The following is a 20,617-nucleotide window of genomic DNA, read 5'->3' on the forward strand; positions in this document are numbered from 1 at the left end:
ATCTGAAGAAGGCTCCAGGCTCTGAGCTGTCAGCACAGAGCCCAACATGGGCCTCAAACCCATGAACTTCAAAATCATGACCTGAGCTGAAGTTGGACGTTTAACCCACTTAGCCATCAAGGTGCCTTTTTAATGTATCACTCTTAAGAGCAAACTTCAAGTGTAAAATATCAAAAGTAATGTATATAGGGATCCGTGGCTGGCTCAGTCGGTATAACATGAGACTCCTGACCTCGCTGGTTGTAAGTTCGAGCCCCAGTTGGGCATAAAGTTCACTTTAAAAAATGTATATACAGGGGTGTCTGGATGGCTTAGTTGGTTAAGCATCTGACTTCAGCTCAGGTCATGCTCTCATGGTTTGAGAGTTTGAGCCCCAAGTTGGGCTCTGCACTGCCAGTGCAGACCCTGCTTGGGATTCTCTCTCTCTTTCCCTGTCTCTCTGCCCCTCTCCGACTCAAACTTTCTCAAAATAAACTTAAAAAAATAAAAATAGGGGCGCCTGGGTGGCTCAGTTGGTTAAGCGACCGACGTCAGCTCAGATCATGATCTCGCAGTCCGTGAGTTCAACCCCGCATCGGGCTCTGTGCTGACCGCTCAGAGCCTGGAGCCTGTTTCAGATTCTGTGTCTCCCTCTCTCTCTGACTCTCCCCCATTCATGCTCTGTCTCTGTCTCAAAAATACATAAAGGTTAAAAAAAAAATTTTTTTTAACAAAAATAAAGGCCACATTTGGGGCGCCTGGGTGGCGCAGTCGGTTAAGCGTCCGACTTCAGCCAGGTCACGATCTCGCGGTCCGTGAGTTCGAGCCCCGAGTCAGGCTCTGGGCTGATGGCTCAGAGCCTGGAGCCTGTTTCCGATTCTGTGTCTCCCTCTCTCTCTGCCCCTCCCCCGTTCATGCTCTGTCTCTCTCTGTCCCCAAAAAAATAAATAAATGTTTAAAAAATAAATAAATAAAGGCCACATTTAAAATAAATAAAAATAAAAAATAAAATAAAAATAAAAATTAAAATTAAAAATGCATATACAGAAACAGAACAAGGGATGCCTGGGTGGCTGAGTTGGTTAAGCATCCAATGCTGGCTCAGGTCATGATCTCAGTTTGTGAGTTGAAGCCCCACATCAGGATGTTTGCTGTCAGGGCAGAGCAGGCTTTAGATCTTCCGTCTCCCTCTCTTTCTGCTCCTTCCCTTCCTCTCTCTTGCGTGCTCTCCTTTTTTAATATTAAAAAAAAAAAATTTTTTTTAACATTTATTCATTTTTGAGAGACAGACAAAGCATGCGTGGGGGAGGGGCAGAGTGAGAGGGAGAAACAGAATCGGAAGCAGGCTCCAGGCTCTCAGCTGTCAGCACAGAGCCCGACGAGGGGCTTGAACTCACGAACCAGGAGATCACAACCCCAGCCGAAGTCGGACGCTTAACCAACTGAGCCACCCAGGCACCTCAGCATGCTCGCTCTTAAAAATAAACATTAAATGGGCGCCTGGGTGGCTCGGTCGGTTAAGCGTCCAACTTCGGCTCAGGTCATGATCTCACGGTCCGTGAGTTTGAGCCCCGCGTCGGGCTCTGTGCTGACAGCTCAGAGCCTGGAGCCTGTTTCAGATTCTGTGTCTCCCTCTCTCTCTGCCCCTCCCGTTCATGCTCTGTCTCTCTCTGTCTCAAAAATAAATAAACGTTAAAAAAAAAAATTAAAAAAAAAAACATTAAAAAAATAAAATAAAACAAAACAAAATAAAATAGAGCAAAACAGGGGTGCTTGGCTGGCTCAGACTGTGGAGCACGTGATTCTTGATCTTGGAGTTCTAAGTTTGAGCCCCACATTGCGTATGGAGATAACTTAAAAATAAAAAAATAGGGGCGCTTGGGTGGCTCAGTCAGTTAAGCATCCAACTTCAGTCCAGGTCAAGATTTCACAGTTCATGGATTCTAGCCCCGAGTGGGGCTCTGTGCTGACAGCTCAGAGCCTGGAGCCTGCTTCAGATTCTGTGTCTCCCTTTCCTTCTGCTCCTCTACCACTCATACTCTATTTCTCTAACTCTAAAAAAAATGAATAATAATAATAATATCTTTAAAAAATACTAAAATAAAATAGAACAAAACAACAAAGAGGTAGAAAATAGGAGAAATTATATAAAAATTAAGTGCCTGGGTGGCTCAGTTGGTTAAGCAGCCAACTCGATTTTGGCTCAGGTCATGATCATGGTTTGTGAGTTTGAGCCACACATAAGGCTTTGTTTTTTGCACTGGCAGTGTGGAGCCTGCTTGGGATTCTCTCTCTCTGCCCTTCCCGGCTCCCACTCTCTCAAAATAAATAAAAGAGGGGAGGGGAGGGGAGGGGAGGGGAGGGGAGGGGACGGGAGGGGACGGGAGGGGAGGGGAGGGGAAAGAAAAAAAGAAGAGAGAAAAGAACAGAAAATGTCCTAGAATAGTAAAACAAGAGCTTCTACATTGAATGAATGAAAAAGGACCCACATCAAGGCCCATGAGAACATAGAATTAAATATTCTAAAAGCTTTCAGGGAGGGGCTCCTGGGTGGGTCAGTCAGTTAAGCATCCAACTTCAGCTCAGGTCTTGATCTCACAGTTTATGGGTTCTATCCCTGCATCAGGCTCCGTGCCTGCTTGGGATTCTGTATTTCTGTCTCCCTCTGCCCCTCCCCTGCTCACACTCGGTCTCTGTCTCTCAAAAAATAAACATTAAAAAAAAAAAAAAAAAAAGATTTTAAAGCTTTCAGGAAGTAAAAAACGTGCCACACACAAAAGCTTAGATACCAGAACGGCATTGTATCAATCAAGTGTGAAGGCAGAATAAAGGGAAACATAGACTTAGGCTTGAAGGCTTTTTTTTTTCTCTTAATTACAGAGAGTGCGCATGCTCCAACAAGTGAATAAGGGAGAAGAACAGAGGGAGAGAGAGAGAGAGGGAGGAAGGGAGGGAGGGAGGGAGGGAGGTGGAGGGAGAGAGGAGGGGAGGGAAAGAGGGAGAGGGAGGAAGTGGGGAGAGAGAGGGAGAGGGATGGAGACGGGGAGAGAGAGAGAGAGAGAGAGAGAGAGAGAGAGAGAGAGAGAGAGAGAACCTTAAGTAGGCTCCATGTTCAGCTTGGAGCCCAACGTGGGGCTAGATTCCAGCATCCTGGGACCATGCACTGAGCTAAAATCAAGAGTCATCTTGAACACCAAAGGATGCTCAATGACTGAGGTACCCAGGCACCCCTAGGCTTACAAGGTTTTAAGCCATCTATTTCCAATGCTCTCTTCTCTCACACTGTTTTTTATAAAGCTATCCCAAGCCTGGCTTCATCAAGGGCATTCTTCATCGAAACTAGCATGCCCCAGACCAAGAGCAGGGAGAAAATATGGTAATGACTAGTACAGTTTGGTGCTACTACCTTGATTCCTCCAAAGGCACCAGCAGTTTAACCCACATTGCTTTTGTGGTTTTAGCGCAATGTTAACACAGTGGAAAAGGTAATAATAACTTACTATTATTATGAAAACACTTTTGACCTCATGGACCCAAAATATGGTCCCTATTTTGAGAAACACTGGAAGAGAAAAAATTATGGACATTTACCTGTTTCTTCTGTTCAGTGGGAGACACACATTTGGCACCAACCTTCTCAGCTTCCTCAAAAAGGCTGTCAACAAAATATTCACAATTTGTTTGTCGATCATCACTAAGAGGTTGGTTGTCAGATCCCGTTTCACAGACCCTACACATAAAAAAAGAAAAATAAGCAGTACTGACTACTAATTTTCCAAAAAATTACATGAATTGTACTTGTTAAGGGATCTTGAACTCAGACGCTTCCTTGTACACAATTCACACTCACTTCTAAATTAAAAATTTTTTTAATGTTTTATTTTTGAGAGAGAGAGAGAGAACGAACAAGCAGGGGAGGGGCACAGAGAGAGGGAGACACAGAATCTGAAGCAGGCTCCAGGCTCTGAACTGTCAGCATAGAGTCCAATGCAAGGCTTGAACTCATGATCCACGGGACCATGACCTGAATAGAAGTTGGATGCTTAGCTGTTGACTAAACCACCCAGGTGCCAAGACCCGTTTCTAAATTAAGATTCTAGCAGATATGTGACCTTGGGAAGTCATTAACCCTTTTGGTCCAGAGCGAGGTCTTCTCCATTTCAGTCTACTCACATTTGGGGAGGGATAGTTCTTTGTTGTGTGAGCTGCCCTGTCCATTGTAGGATATTCAGCAGCATATGTGGCCTTTATCCACTAGATGCCAGTATCATGCTTCCTCCACCCACCCTTCTTCCAGTGTTACAACAACTGAAACCATCTCTAGACATTCCCAGGTGTCCTCTGGGGGACAAAACTTCACCAGGTTGAAAATCACTGGTCCAGAGGGAAAAAATGTGTTCTTTGTAAAAAGCTCAAAATAGCTTCACAAGGTTACTGCAAAGGCTGTTTTTTTTGTTTTTTTCTTTGCTATCAGCACAGAGCCCGATGCTGGGCTCCATCCCACAAATTGTGAGATCATGACAAGAACCACAATCAAGACTAGGACTCTTAACCTACTGAACCACCCAGGTGCCCTTGCAGAGGCTGCTTGTAGGCAAACAGGGTTGAGCAATGGAATGTGAAAAGGTCCCACAGTGACCACTTGGCTATGAAGAGGCCCAGTAGGTGACCCACCTCAAAACATCCATAGGCCCTAACAATGGGCTACTCACAACCAAGAAGTTACCAAAAAAGGGAAAATTCCATGTGTTCCCATACCTCTTCACTTTTCCCCTTTAAAACAACCCCCACCCACTGCCTTGTTGCAGTTCCTCCTCTGCAGTCCTGCCCCTGCTCCTTTGAAGTGTATTCAATAAACCCTATCTCCTTTGTTCTGCCTGAGGTGAATTCTTTCACATTTGAGGGCCCCCATCCAATCGATTGAGAGACACCCCATTTAGACACCACAGTTACTATGTACCTTTTGGTCACAGAAAGCACTTTTGAAACTAAAGGGGATAGTGTGTCAGGAACGGTCCTAATCATAGTTTTGATTTGCGTAACTTCAGAATAAGACTTCTCACTGAAGACTTTGATTTGTAATTAATACTCCACTATTTTTTAAATCAATTATCTTATTTTTTTATTTTATTATTTTTACATAAAAAAATTTTTTTAATATATTTATTTTTGAGGAGGAGAGAGGTGGGGGGGGGGAGAGGGGGGAGGCACACAGAATCCAAAGCAAGCTCCAGACTCACAGGTCAGCACAGAGCCCAACGCGGGGCTCCAACTCATGAACCGCGAGATCATGACCTGAGCTGAAGTAAGATGCTTAACCGACTGAGCCACCCAGGCGCCCCTTATATTTTTTTGAAGAGAGAGAGAGCGCATGCACACATGAGCATGGAGAGGCGGGGGGGAGGCACAGAGGGAAAAGGGAAAGAGAGAATCCTAAACAGGCTCCATGTTCAGCACACAGCCCAACATGGGGCTCAATCCCATGACCCTGGGATCATGACCTGAGCTGAAATCAAGAGCTGAACTCTCAACCAACTGAGCCACCCAGGCGCCCCTTATTATTCAAGATTTTCTTTTTAAATAATCTCAAAGCCCAACATGGGACCTGAATTTACAACCAGGAGATCAAGAGTCACATGCTCCTCTGACTGAGCCAGCCAGGTGCCTCTCTATTTTTTCTTTTTTTAAATGGTTATTTATTGGGATGGCTGGGTGTCTCCGTTGGTTAAGCGTCCGACTTTTGGTCAGGTCATGATCTTGCAGTTCATGGGTTCGAGCCCCATGTTGGGCTCTGTGCTGACAGCTCAGAGCCCGGAGCCTGCTTTAGATTCTGTGTCTCCCTTTCTCTGCCCCTCCCCTGCTCGTGCTGTCTCTCTCTGTCTCTCAAAAATAAATAAACGTTGGAAAAAAATTTTAATGTTTATTTATTTATTTTGAGAAAGAGAGAGAGGGAAAGAGGGAGAGAGCATGAGTGGGGAAGGGCAGAGAGAGAGAGAGAGAGAGAGGGAGAGAGAGAGAATCCCAAGCAAGCTCTACGTTGTCGTAGAGCCCAATGTAGAGCTCAAACCCATGAACCGTTGAGTTCATAACCTGAGCTGAAATCAAGAGCTGGACACTCAACCAACTGAGACACCCAGGCATCTCTCTATTTTTTCTTAAATTTAGGTATAAACTGACATATTAGTTTTAGGTCAACAACATGATTTGATATTTGTACATACTATGAAATGATCAGCACAGCAAGTCTAGTTAACATATATCACCGTTAACAGTTACAGAATTTTTTTGTGTGATGAGAACTTTTCAAAAAAATTTTTTTAATGAGGGGCACCTGGGTGGCTCAGTCGGTTGAGCGTCCGACTTCGGCTCAGGTCACGATCTCACAGCTGGTGAGCTGGAGCCCCACGTCTGGCTCTGTGCTGACAGCTCAGAGCCTGCTTCAGATTCTGTGTCTCCCTCTCTCTCTGCCCCTAGGCCACTCGCATTCTCTGTCTCTCTCAAAAATAAATAAACATTAAAAAAAATTTTTTTAATGTTTTAAATGATTTTTAAAATTTTTTAATGTTTATTTTGGGGGGGGTGGTGGGAGGGAGGAGCAGAGAGAGAGGGAGACACAGAATCTAAAGCAGGCTCCAGGCTCTGAGCTGTCAGCACAGAGCCTGCTGCAGGGCTCCAAATCACAAACTGTGAGATCATGACCTGAGCTGAAGTAGGATGCTTAATGACAGCCACGCATGTGCCCCAGTGATGAGAATGTTTAAGATTTACTCCCTCAGCAACTTCCCAATATACAACAGAATATTATTAACTATAGTTGCTATGCTGTATAGTATATCCCCATTACTTATGACTGGAAATTTGTACCTTTTGAGTCTCTTTGTCCATTTCGCCTACTCCCATCTACTGTTTTTTATTTTGCATTTATGTTTTATTTTGTATTTTTATTTTGCACTATGTTTTTTATGAGAAATGTGTTAATTTTTTAAAAATGTTCATTTATTTTTGAGATAGAGACAGAGCAAGAGTGGGGAGGGGCAGAGAGAGAGGGAAACACAGAATCCAAAACTGGCTCCAAGCTCTGGGTTGTCAGTACAGAGCCCAACTGACGAGTTGTCAGTACAGAGTCAGTACAGAGCTCTGAGTTGTCAGTACAGAGCCCAACGAGGGGCTTGAACCCACAAACCGTAAGATCATGACCTGAGCCAAAGTCAGATGCTCAAACCGACTGAGCCACCCAGGTGCTCCTGTCATAAAAGAAATACTACTGAAGATATTATTTGAAAGAAAAGATGGTTTCTGGTTTATCTTTTTTTAAGTCATACAGAAAATTCATCTATGTACTGAAATACAATTTCTCAGATTCCATAAATAATGACAACATTTTTGGAGCTCTGATACTGTGCCAGGAACTGCAAGGTAGATATTCTTATCCACATTTTTATAGATAAGGAAAATGAGTCACAGAAAGGCTAAGTTACGTGAATTTACACAGCTAGTAAGTGACAAAGACAGAATCCAAACCCTGTTAATCCGTCTTCCGCATCTATGCACCTAAGCATGATATGCTATAAAGCTTCTCTCTTTTCTTTTTTTAAATTTTTTTAACGTTTATTTTTGAGACAGAGACAGAGCATGAGCAGGGGAGGGAGAGAGGGAGGGAGAGAGAGAGGGAGAGACACAGAATCTGAAGAGGGCTCCAGGCTCTGAGTTATCACCACAGAACCCGATGCGGGGCTCGAACTCACAGACCTTGAGATCATGACCTGTGCCGAAGTCGGACACTTAACTGACTGAGCCACCCAGGAGCCCCATAAAGCTTCTCTTAATAGCTAACATTTACTGAGCATTTATTATATATTTTAGGAACTATTTTAAGTACTCCACATGAGTTAACTCATTCAACCCGCACACTGACTTAAAAGGCACATATTTTTATCTCTGTTTAACACGTCAAGAAAAAGCTTAAGCAAGTTGCCCAAGATCACAAAACTATTCGAAAGCAGTTCGAAAACTGAACTCAGGCACCCAATGCCTGTACTCTTAATCACTGTCCTAGACAAAATAGTCATCACTATATTATTATGTGCCGGGGCACCTGGCTGGCTCAGGCAGTAGACAATGTATTCCTTGATCCTGGAGTCATGAGTTCGAGCCCCATGTCGGGAATAAAGATTACTTCATAAAAAATAATAACCTTTAAAAAACTGCCAACACTCAGAGCAATATTTTAATGTAGGCATGCTCTTTTTACTCTTCTAGGTGATCTTTGTATACAAAGATGCTTCATATTATCACAAAGTATTAATTTTATTTTGCATTTATGTTGTCATAAAAGAAATATTAAAATTTTAATGTTCACTATTTTTGAGAGAGAGACAGCACGCGAGCGGGGTGGGGCCTTTCTCAGAGCAAAGACAGGATACTTCTTAATAAAAAAGAATCACATGCTGAGACAATTTCTCACAGTACTAATGATTTTCTCGTCTCTTCAGTCAGTACAGCTGTGTAGCAGTAGAGGCTACTGCCTAACAGTTGAGGCTCTGGTGTCTGTGTTTAGGAACTGAGTCACACTGACTGGGTGAGAAACCTACTAGCCTCTGTGTGATGGGCTTCCTCATCTGCAAATGCAGATACTACCACCTATGTTTCACGGTTGCTGTGAAGATTAGAAGCAAACACATACAAAAACCTATACCTGATATACAGTTTCTATCAGTACAGGCACTGGCACACAATATTAGATAATGATATCATTATGACCACTCAATCCTCTCTGGTATTTGTTTTTCTCTGTTCAGAATGAAAGAGGACTTTGGGTGCCTCCATCTTGACCTCACTCTCTAATTGGGGTCTTTCCAAAGTGTTTCTTGGCTTTTGCAAAAGACCCTGAGGACAATGCAACCTCAGATGGGAACTGAAACTACCCCCTTAAGCAACAAGGACTGCCCTCAGCCAGCCAGCCCCTGATAGTGATTGACTCCAACACAATGATCGATTTGACCTTCAATGCCTACCTGCCCAGACCCACACACCTTTGCTGCACATTTTCCTTATATAAACCTGGAAGTATTTTCCGCACTCTGGAGACAATCTTGGAGATGCTAGTCTGCTCTTTCCTGGCTATCTTTCAGGTGTTGGCGTCACAAAATAAATTCCTCTCTTGTTTCACAACCACTCTGCCTTTGGACTTCGTTGGTGGCCAGCGGCCGATCCTGTAGTGTTTGGGACCCCCTGTGCCTCGGCTATAAAAAAGCAGTTTATACTTGATTACTATGTACAAAGCCAATAAAGCTGACCATCTAGAGCAGCTGTACTCCTTTATGTATTTGATACGTAAATTCTACTAACCTTATGTTAATTTAAGCCATTCAAATATCTATTGAGTACCTACCATATGGTAGGTGGTAGGGGACACAAAGATGAGTAAGAAAATAGTCTAGGTTTTTAAAAGGTTCAGAGAACATCGTGTAAAGATGTACAGCTCTATGTCCACAAATTTGATAGCTTAGATAAAACGGACAGTCTTCAAACTTATAATCTACCAAAACTTACATGAGGAGGAAAAGATAATATGCAAAGGCTAGTATCTATTAAGAAAATTGAGGGGCACCTGGGGGCTTCAATTGGTTAAGCATCTGACTCTCGATCTCGGCTCAGGTCATGATCTCATGGTTCCTGAGATTGAGCCCTGCGTCAGGCTCTGCAATGACATTGCAGATCCTGCTTGGGATTCTCTCTCTCTGCCCCTCCCCGGCTAGGGCATGAGCTCCCGGGTTCTCTCTCTCTCTCAAAATAAATAAATAAACTTAAAACAAACAAACAAACAAACAAAAAAACTCAGGGTGCCTGGGTGGCTCAGTCAGTTAAGTGTCCAACTAGATTTCTCCTCAGGTCATTATCCCAGGGTCGTGGGATGGAGCCCTGCGTTGGGCTCTGCACTGAGTGTGGAGCCTGCTTAAGATTCTCTCTCCTCTGTCCCTCTCCCCTGCTTGAGCTAAAATAAAAAGAAAAAATGAAAATTGAGTCAATAATAATCCTCCAAAACAGAAAGCACCAGGCACAAAAGATTTCACTAGTGAATTCTGTTGAGGTTTTGGGGTGATAGTGTGGTTCATGGAGTCCAGAGCTGATGGCGAAGAAAGAATTCTTGAAGATGTTTTTGGGGCAAAAAGGTGATTTTATTAAAGCACGGGGACAGGACCCATGGGCAGGAAGAGCTGCCCCGGATCCATGAGGAGAGACTGGAGTTGGGGGGGTAAAGTCCAGGGGAAGTTTCCAGTGAGATTTTCATATGCTAAAGAAGACTCACATGATAGTGGAGGCCCAGCTATTTTCAAACTAAGGTTATTTTTCCCTCCAGCAAAGTATTAGCATTAAGATAGCAGGGAGTTCCTGGAGAAACCTCTGCCTACCTCAAGTACTTGTCAATGGGCTGCAGGTTGTAAGGAAATTTAACTTTATCTGCCATTTCCTTCTGCCTTTGTTTCCCACATCAAATTCTATCAAACATTTAAGAAATTGTACCAATTGTCTACAATTTCTTTCAGAAAATAAAAGCAGAAGGGAACACTTCTAACTCATTCTATGAGGACAGCATGGCTCTACTGCTAAAATCAGACAAAGACATTTCAAGAAAGGGAAACTCAAACAGTATCTCTCATCAATATAGATGCAAAAATACTCCACAAAATATTAGCATTTCTAATCCAACATGTAAAAGGAATTATACCCTGCAACCAAGTAGGGTTTTTTTCAGGTATGCAAGATTGATTCACCATGAGAAAATCAATTAATGTCATCCATCACATCCACACACTGAAGAAGAAAACTCATGACCATATCAACAGATGCAGAAAAAGCAGCTGACGATATCCAACACACACACATGATAAAAACTCTCAGCAAATTAGGAACAGAGAAGAACTCTCTTAACTTGATAAAGAAAATCTACAAAAACCTACAGCTAACATACTTAATGATAAGAAACTAGATGCTTTCCTCCTAAGATCGGGAGTAAGACAAAGATGTCCCTCCTCACCACCCCTCTTCAATGCCATATTGGAAATCCTAGCAAAATCAGTAAGACAGATAAAAGAAATAAAAGGTATACAGAATGGGAAGGAGGAAGAAATAAAACTGTCTTTCTCTGCAGATGACAGGATTGTCTACACAGAGAATCCCAAATCATCATCAACAACAAACTCCTAGGACTAATAACTAATTTTAGCAAAGTTGCAGAATACAAGATTAATACACAAAAGCCAAGTGCTTTCTTATACACCAGCAATAACAACTGATATATGGAATTAAAACCACAACAGTAGGGGTACCTAGCTGGTTCAGTTAGAAGAACATGCGACTCGAGTTTGGGGCTGTGGTTCAAGCAACACATTGGGTGTAGAGATTATTTAAAAAAATAAATTAATAATAATAATAATAAAGAAATAAAAGTTTAACACTATATGGAGTGCTTGGATGGCTCAGTAGCTAAGCATCTGACTTCGGCTCAGGTCATGATCTCATGGTAAGTGAGTTCAAGCCCCGTGTCGGGCTCTGTGCTAACAGCTCAGAGCCTGGAGTCTGCTTCGGATTCTGTGTCTCCTATCTCTGCCCCTCCCCACTCAAACTCTGTCACTCTCCCTCTCTCAAAAAATAAACAAAAAAAAAAAGTATAACACTATATACATCAGCACCATTTCTCAAACCTCACAGAACTGTACAATACAAAGAATGAACCCAATGTAAACTATAGTTGATAATAATGTATCAATATTGGTTCCCAATTGTAACAAAAAAAAACTACACTAATACAAGATGTTAATAACAGAAGAAACTGTGGGGGTGGGGGTGGGGGTAGGGGATATGGGAACTGAGTATTTACTGCTCAATATTTATATAAAACTCTTAAAAATAAAGTTTATTAAAACAATTTTTGATGTTTATTTTTGAGAGAGACAGACAGAGTGTGAGCTGGGGAGGGGAAGAGAGAGAGAGGGAGACACAGATTCCAAAACAGGCTCCAGGCTCTGAGCTGTCAGCACAGAGCCCGACAAGGAGCTGGAACCCACAAACCACGAGATCGTGACCTGAGCCACAGTCAGACACTTAACCAACTGAGCTACCAGGCGCCCCCAAAACAAGGTTTATTAATAATATTTTTTAAAAATGGGGTGCCTGGATGGCTCAGTTGGTTAAACATCCAACTTCGGCTCAGGTCATGATCTCGCGGTTTGTGAGTTCGAGCCCCACATCAGGCTCTGTGCTGACAGCTCAGAGCCTGGAGCCTGCTTCGGATTCTGTGTCTCCCTCTCTCTCTGCTCCTCCCCTGCTCGCATTCTGTCTCTGTCTCTCTCAAAAATAAATAAACGTTAAAAAAAAATTAAAAAATAATATTTTTTAAAAAGAGTATGAAAGACATTCTTGGATGGAAAAAAATGAGAAAGTACACATTTAATTTTTCTTTATAATTCAAAGAATCTCTTTATATTGTACTATATATTAAGCTATAATGCAGCAAAAATCCCATGGGCATATGAATTTACCAGGACTTGCCTTAACACTAAAGTATCCAGACAATGTTATTATTTCATCTATGTTCTCTACTCTGTCATCCTTTCCCTTGTCCTTATCCTCTTATGATACAAATGTCAATCCTCCTCTCCATAATGTGAAAACCAGATTATCAAAGTTGTTATAGCTAAGTAAAAAGTCTTGAAGTTTCAGGAATTCCTCTAATAATAAAAAGTATACAAGTTCAGGAAAGGGACTTTTAAACATCTATTTTGGCTTCTGACTTTCTCATTCACTACAGTGTTCTGAATAAATAAGGTTATCAACTAGCTGTTGCCCAAATGGGTGAAGGATTTGCATCTGTGTATGCTTTATTGGAACACACAGTAAATACAGATCTTCACTATTTTATAGTCTTTGAAATACTGATATACTGAGGAAATCAGTCTTCATTTTGTTTTACTGGACTGCTATTTTTTTTTTAATGTTCATTTATTTATTTTTGAGAGAGAGAGATGGGGGGCGGAGGAGAGAAAGACAGGGGGAGGGGGGGGAGAGGGAGGGAGAGGGGGGAAGAGGGAGGGAGAGGGGGGGAGAGGGAGGGGGGGAGGGAGGGAGCAGCAGGGAGAGAGGGAGAAAGAGAAAGAAAGAAACCCAATTAGGCCACGCTGTGTGCACAGAGCATGATCCGGGGCTTGAACTCACAAACCTCGAGATCATGACCTGAGCTGAAATCAAGAGTTGGACACTTAACTAACTGAACCACCCAGGTGCCCCTGGACTGCTACTTCTAACAAAATCTATTTTTGTTACAAAAAATTTCTTTGTTACAACGAAAAGTATAAAATCTAATCCTAATCTTTTTGTGTTGATACCTTACTAATTATTTAATTACACTCAAAGTACTGATACATATTACAACATGAATGAAGCTTGAAAACATGTTAAATTAAAAAAGCCAATCACAAAAGACCACATATTGTGTGATTCCATTTATAAAATAAAAATGTCCAGAATAGGTAAATCTATAAAGATAAAAAGTATACTGGTGGTTGTCAGGGGCAGGGTGTAGGAGAATGAGGTATGACTACTAATGGGTATGGTGATACAAACGTTATAAAATTGACTGTGGTGAAATTTGTGCAACTCTGTGAATGTACTAAAGCCTGTTGAACTGTATACTTTAAATGGATGAATCATATGGTATGTGAATTATGTCTCAATAAAGCTGCTGGGAAGAAAAAAAGTCCTAAGTTAAAATCAGTCATTCCTGGGGAGCCTGGGTGGCGCAGTTGGTTAAGCGTCCGACTTCGGCCAGGTCACGATCTAGCGGTCCGTGAGTTCGAGCCCCGCGTCAGGCTCTGGGCTGATGGCTCAGAGCCTGGAGCCTGTTTCCGATTCTGTGTCTCCCTCTCTCTCTGCCCCTCCCCCGTTCATGCTCTGTCTCTCTCTGTCCCAAAAATAAATAAACGTTGAAAAAAAAATTTAAAAAAAAATCAGTCATTCCATTTATTTTTGTGCAAGAAAGAGTTAATACAGCAGGCCTAACTGCTGACTGCTATCCTTTGAAAGGTCTGCTTACTTTCCGTATGATTCTGGAAAAAATTTTTTAAGTTTATTTATTTATTTTGAGAGCGAGAAAGAGAGAGGCAGAGATGGAGAGAGAGAATCCCAAGCAAGCTCAATGCTGTCAGCCCAGAGCTCAACACGGGGCTCTGTCTCATGAACTGTGAGATCATGACCTGAGCTGAAATCAAGACTCGAGACACTTATCCAGCTGAGCCACCTAGGTGCCCCTGAGTCTGGAATTTTAGTATGTGACTAGCTTCCAGTAAGAATCCTAGCCTAGGCATGCCTAGGCTAGGCATCCTCTCAGCAAATCATTAAACCTGGGAGAGGTCTTAGAGGCCCCTGACACAATCTCACAATTATATAGTATCAAATACATAAAACAATAAGTAGTGAGAAAGTAACAAATAATATTTGTTTAGTACAGAAGCATTTACAAAGTATTTGTAAGTATGAAATAAATACTTGTCTGTCTCCTTAAATGGACTATGAATGGAAAAAATTTACTTCAAGTATTTAAAACAAACAGCATAATACAAAAATAAATGTTTCACCTTAGATAAGTCAGAATAAAATATTCTACACTGACTGGTAAGAACCATAGACTTTGCACCTACCATTTATGGAATCCCTGATATGTGCTCACTCTCTTTTTAAAAATTTTTTTTAACACTTATTTATTATTAAGAGACAGAGAGAGAAAAAGCATGAGCATGGGAAGGGCAGAGAGAGGAGACACAGAATCCGAAGGAGGCTCCAGGCTCCGTCCTTTCAGCACAGAGTCCATCCTATCAGCATAGAGCCCAACACGGGGCTCAAACTCACAAACCACAAGATCATGAACTGAGCTGAAGTCGGACGCCCAACCAACTGAGCCACCCAGGTGCCCTTCTCACTCTCTTTAAAATAAAAATAAATTAAAACATAAATACATACGTATCTTTCAGGTACATACACATATGTATCTCCTGCCTCTGTTTTAGTTTTTATTTATTAATTTTAATTTTAATTTTAGAGATAGAGAGCAAGTTGGGGAGAGGGGCAGAGGAGGACAGAATCCCAAGCAGGCTCCACACTCAGCTCAGAGCCCGATGCAGGGCTTGATCCCATGACTCTGGGCTCATGACCTAAACTGAAATAAAGAGTCAGACACTCAACCAAGGAAGCCACCCAGGCCGGGTGCCTGCCCCACCCCCGGCCCGCCCCTCTGTTTTAATTCAGTTGCTCAAAGGCCAGAGAGATAGTGAAGACAGTGAAAGGATTCAAACTTAGGCTTATCTGACTCCAGATCCATTTTATTTCCACTATGACTCTAAGACAGTACAACCCAAAAAAGTAAACAGTTCCTGGAATTTCTCACTTAAACAACAGAAGTAATATGCGACCAGAGAGAAATTTAACACTTTTTTATTAATAATAAAAACATTTAGGGGTGCCTGGGTGGCTCAGTCGGGTGAGCACCTCACTTTGGCTCAAGTCATGATCTCACAGTCCTTGAGTTCAAGCCCCACACTGGGCTCTGTGCTGATAGCTAGGAGCCTGGAGCCTGGAGCCTGCTTCAGATTCTGTGTCTCCCTCTCTCTCTGCCCCTCCCCCACTCGTGCTCTCTCTTTCTCTGTCAAAAATAAGTAAAAACATTAAAAAAAAATTTTTTTAATAAAAACATTTAGTAACTTCATTAAAATCCATTCAATGCAGCTTTGAATAAAAATTTACCTTTTAGAATACATTACCTTTAGTTTTTTAACTAAAAGAACCATAATGAAAACATCTACAGTCAGTGAAATGCAGCAAAAATAGAAACTAAGAAAGGCATTAATAACAGAGAAAATTCAAATTAACTTACCATTCTTCTTTGATACTTTCAAGGTTATCTACTTCTTTCATTCTCTTTTGCCTTACTGTAAAAGTAAAAATAAACAAAAGCTAAATTCCTCAATTTAGAATTTTAGATACATGTATTTTTATGCATGAATATTCTTTGACATAAATTATTAGGTACTCTTAAAGTAGCACTGCAAGCGTCTTAAGGACCTGAGTGACCAAACCTGAAGCTCTCATTTTCATCTACAAAGTATAAAAATAATAAAAAATAAATTCTGGAGTCTAATAAGCTTCCAACAAAAGAAGTATTTCCTAAAAATTATGATAAAAAATTACAATGTGCCCTTTGGTTTAACAAACAAAAGTGAATGTAACATTCTTATTCTCATTCTTACAATTCCTTGGGGAAGCAAACTGACAAGATGTACAGTATACAATTCATTGGCATCAATTATATTTACAATGTTGTATGGCCATTGCCACTATCCATTTCCAAGAGTTTTTCAACTTCCCAAAAAGAAACTCTGTACCCATTAAACAATAATTCTTTATTCTTCTCTCTTCCCAGTCCCTAGTAATCTCTTTTCTACCTTCTGTCTCTGAGTTTGCCTTGTATTTCACATAAATAGAATCATACAATATTTGTCCTTTTGTGTCTGGCTTATTTCACTTAACATAAACTCATCCTTTTTACAGGTAAATAATATTCCACTATATGTATATACATTTTGTTTACACATTAATCTGTTGACAGACGTTTGGATTGTTTCCACCTCTTGGCTACTGTGAATAATTTTACATTCCTGCCAGAGTTCTAATTTCTCCACATCCTTGCCTTGTTTTATTATTTTTTTAAGTAATATCCACACCCAACATGGTACTCAAACTCACAACCCCGAGATCAAGAGTAACATGCTCTACTAATGAGCCAGCCAGGCACCCCGTACTTGCTATTTTCTTTTATTGAGGAATACCCATCCTACTAAAGTGGTATCTCATTGCAATTAGGGATGTTGAGAATCTTCTTCATGTGCTTACTGGTCATTTGTCTATACATACCTTCACTGGAGAAAGGTCTGTTCAAGTCCTTTACCCATTTTTTATTTATTTTTTATTTTTGCCACTGTTTTTAAGTTGCAATTTTTTAGAACATATTTTAAGTAGTCTCTACACCCAACGTGGGGCTTGAACTCACATCCCTGAGATCGAGAGTCATATGCTCTACCAACTGAGCCAGCCAACCATCCCAAGTTGCATTTTTCTCTATTCACCATTTGCTTGGCTGCTATACACCCTGGATTACTTTCCAGAGTTCTAAGTTGGTTCTAACAGTTACTGCTTGTTTTTCAATGTTTGTGTGGAAACATGAGCTTCAAACTGCTCATCTTTCCATTTTGCTGACATGACCCTCAATTTTAATTAAAAAAATTTTAGCCTCAGACATATTTGGAACTTATCTTAGTTACAGTGACTCCACATGACTGTTTTTATTTAAAAGTCCATCTTTTCCTGGGGTGCCTGGATGGTTTAGTCAGTTGAGCGTCCCATTTTTGATTTCAGCTCAGGTCATGATCCCAGGATCTTGGGAGCCTTATGTTGGGCTCCTTGCTGAGTATAAAGCCTGTTTGGGAGGCTCTCTGAGTGTAGGGCCTCTCTTTGTCTCCCTCTGCCCCTCTCTTCTGCTCCCATATGCTCTCTCGCTCTAAAATAAAAATAAAGGAAAAAATAAAAGTCCACCTTTTCCGGGGCGCCTGGGTGGCGCAGTCGGTTAAGCGTCCGACTTCAGCCAGGTCACGATCTCGCGGTCCGGGAGTTCGAGCCCCGCATCGGGATCTGGGCTGATGGCTCAGAGCCTGGAGCCTGTTTCCGATTCTGTGTCTCCCTCTCTCTCTGCCCCTCCCCCGTTCATGCTCTGTCTCTCTCTGTCCCAAAAAATAAATAAACGTTGAAAAAAAAAAATTAAAAAAAAAAAAAGTCCACCTTTTCCTAAAAAAATACAATACAGTAAAAAAGTCCATCTTTTTCTGACTTTTTCCTTCAGATCTAATAGTATGGATTTGTGGGGTTTTGTTTTTCAATGAGTTATAATTTATTAATATTATTTATTTTGATTTTCCATTTCCCAGATTTGTCCAGTGGTGGCCCCTTCAAGGTGACTTCAATGTCCTTTTGCTACATCTTCATAATTCTTTGAGCACTTTCTTACTTTCTGGAGCAAGCAGATGCTCCAAGATCATTTGGTCTTCCTCTGCCCCAGCCCTGGAATCAGACTTTTCTCTAAGGGGCCATGGCTACCCTTTTTTGTTGGAAAATTATATTAAGAAACCAAGATCTGAGTGTGTGTTGCTTCTCGTGTGTCAGTGCTTCCGGGACCTCTCAGTGGACAGATGGCTTGGACTACTTTAAACATTCGTTTGTTTGTTTCTTAACAATATTTTGTTACAAAGGCAAAACAATAATACAAAAAGTTTGGGGAAGACAGAAGATAATCCATAATTTTATTACCTCCAGCAATAACTATTTAAACTTTTGTCTCTCTGTTTCTTCATATACATTCAAATGCATTATTAGTATATTAATAATTCTTATTTCCTGTATTTTTCATTTATGTGCTTTTTCCATTTGACTACATAAACTGCTTCATAAAGATTTTAAAGGACACATATTATCACATCAGGCAGTTATATACCATGACTATTGGGCATTTAGTTCACTTTCAATTTTTCCTAATAAATTCTGTGTATACAGCTAACTTTGTTGTTTCTTTAGATTCCTAGAGATGTGAAAAATCAGGGTCAAAAGATGAATATTTCTGCGACATGTAAATAGCGTACCTCTATTTAAAAACGTAAGCAGATCCAGAGCACCTTGGTGGCTCATTTGGTTAAGTGTCCAACTCTCGATTTTGGCTCAGGTCATGATCTCATGGTTTGTGGATTTGAGCCATGTCGGGTTCTGTTCTGACAGCATGGAGCCTGCTTGGGATTCTCTATCTCCCCCGTCTCCCCCTGCCTGGTTGTCTCTCCCCCAAAAATAAATAAATAAAATAAACATGAAAAATAAAGAAAATAAAAATTTAAGCACATCTGAATAGAAGGCAAACATGCTAATAGCCACTGAAGATCCACCAGACCTATCCTAAAAAATCTCCCAAGTAATTTACCAGGTAAATTTAATCTGGTAAGTGAGGATCTGGCAGCAGCCAGATAAAATCAGTCTGACTTCCTGCTGCTAATGGAGCTGTGCCATAACCACAGCAACTTGTGTTGAGCACTAATTCCCACTTAGCGTCTGTTCTGCTAGGAATTAAAGCAGGATAGTGGAATCTGCTCTGGAAAATATCCTATCATTGGAAGTTGTTTTAAATACCTCTAATTTTAATTATGAATTGACTATGAGTTGATGGAAAATTTATTTGTTGGCCTTGTCATGAGAAAATTGTGAAAAATTCTGTAAGACAAGGAGAAACTGAAAGGGAAGGAAAAAGGAGGAAACACAATGGGGCTGAGGAGTACAGAATATAAAGCAAAGGACAGCACCTTCAAGGCCATCCCCAACAGTAACTTCACACTCTGCCTTGCAGCTAGAGGGCAAGGTAGGATTCATGACAGCCACACCATCTGAGAGGATGGCATCCAACAACTAAAGCAAACTGGATGACTCTATTATCACAAGTGAGCTATTCTGTATTTCCAAAAGACTTCTGTAATGCTCTTCAAAATTATTCCCTAGACCTACATCTGTGTTGGACAAATTCTGTGTATACAGCTTACTTTGTTGTTCTTTCAAAGGATCTTAGTCAATATTTATTAAATTAAATATACACATATTATGTATGTATGTACATATATACATATATATGTATATATATTTAATACATATATTAAATGTATATGTATATATTAAACATAAGGCATTAGGCATTCGATTTACAAATAAACCAGACAAGAAAATTTTATATCATTAATTTATAACATCTTAAATAGATTATATGAGTAAACTATAGGCGTTAAAAATGCAGCCATAAAAATGATTGTTAGGGGCGCCCGGGTGGCTCAGTTGGTAAGGTGTCTGACTCTTGATTTTGGCTCAGGTCATGATTTCATGGGTCGTAAGACAGAGCCCCACATCAGGCTATGAGCTGACAGCGCGAAGCCTGCTTGGGATTCTCTCTCTCACTCTCTCTCTGACCTTTCCCCTGCTCGTGCATGTGTGCTCTCTCTCAAAATAAATAAACTTTAAAAAAAAGCTTTAAAAAAACGACTGTTAAATGTAAGATATAATATTGTCAATATTCTTTTGAGTTTGCAATGTTTATTATAGTTATTAGACAAATATGAACATACCATCTCTGGACCAAGGATGAACCTGAGGTCTAAAAGGGGGAAAAATAGTGTATATTTTTACTTATTGTATGGAAAAAAATGAGCTAAAACTATTAAAAGAATGTGAGAAGGCAAAAGGGGTAAACAAAAGACGGCTAAAATGGTTATCTGTCTATCCTAATAGCAATATTAAAGCAATGTTCAAAATTAATAACTCAAAATGTACATTGTAAAGAAATACGACTGTACATAACAGAAGAAACAGCTATGAGTTCAAAGTTGTTGTACTTAAAGAATAGGTGCATTTTTAGGTTTCTAACACTACTGTCTTTTAAACTATGTGTATATATTATTTTGATTTAAAAAATTAAAAAGCAGAGGCACTTGGGTGGCTCAATCAGTGAAGCATA

At 40.7% G+C, this 20,617-nt stretch overlaps 1 protein-coding gene across 1 annotated transcript in view; it reads right to left on the minus strand.

The window, feature by feature from the left end:
* UBXN2A (UBX domain protein 2A) overlaps positions 1-20,617 on the minus strand; it is a 46,945-nt gene that overhangs the window by 19,540 nt on the left and 6,788 nt on the right. The window contains exons 2-3 of the mRNA XM_047852131.1: positions 15,905-15,959; positions 3,571-3,709 (exon numbers count right to left, since the gene is read on the minus strand). Of these exons, the coding sequence (XP_047708087.1) occupies positions 3,571-3,709; positions 15,905-15,945 (180 nt within the window). The 5' untranslated portion in view covers positions 15,946-15,959. The remainder of the gene's footprint in view (positions 1-3,570; positions 3,710-15,904; positions 15,960-20,617) is intronic.

The sequence above is a fragment of the Prionailurus viverrinus genome, chromosome A3 (assembly GCF_022837055.1).
Source record: "Prionailurus viverrinus isolate Anna chromosome A3, UM_Priviv_1.0, whole genome shotgun sequence".
NCBI classification, from domain to species: Eukaryota; Metazoa; Chordata; class Mammalia; order Carnivora; family Felidae; genus Prionailurus; species Prionailurus viverrinus.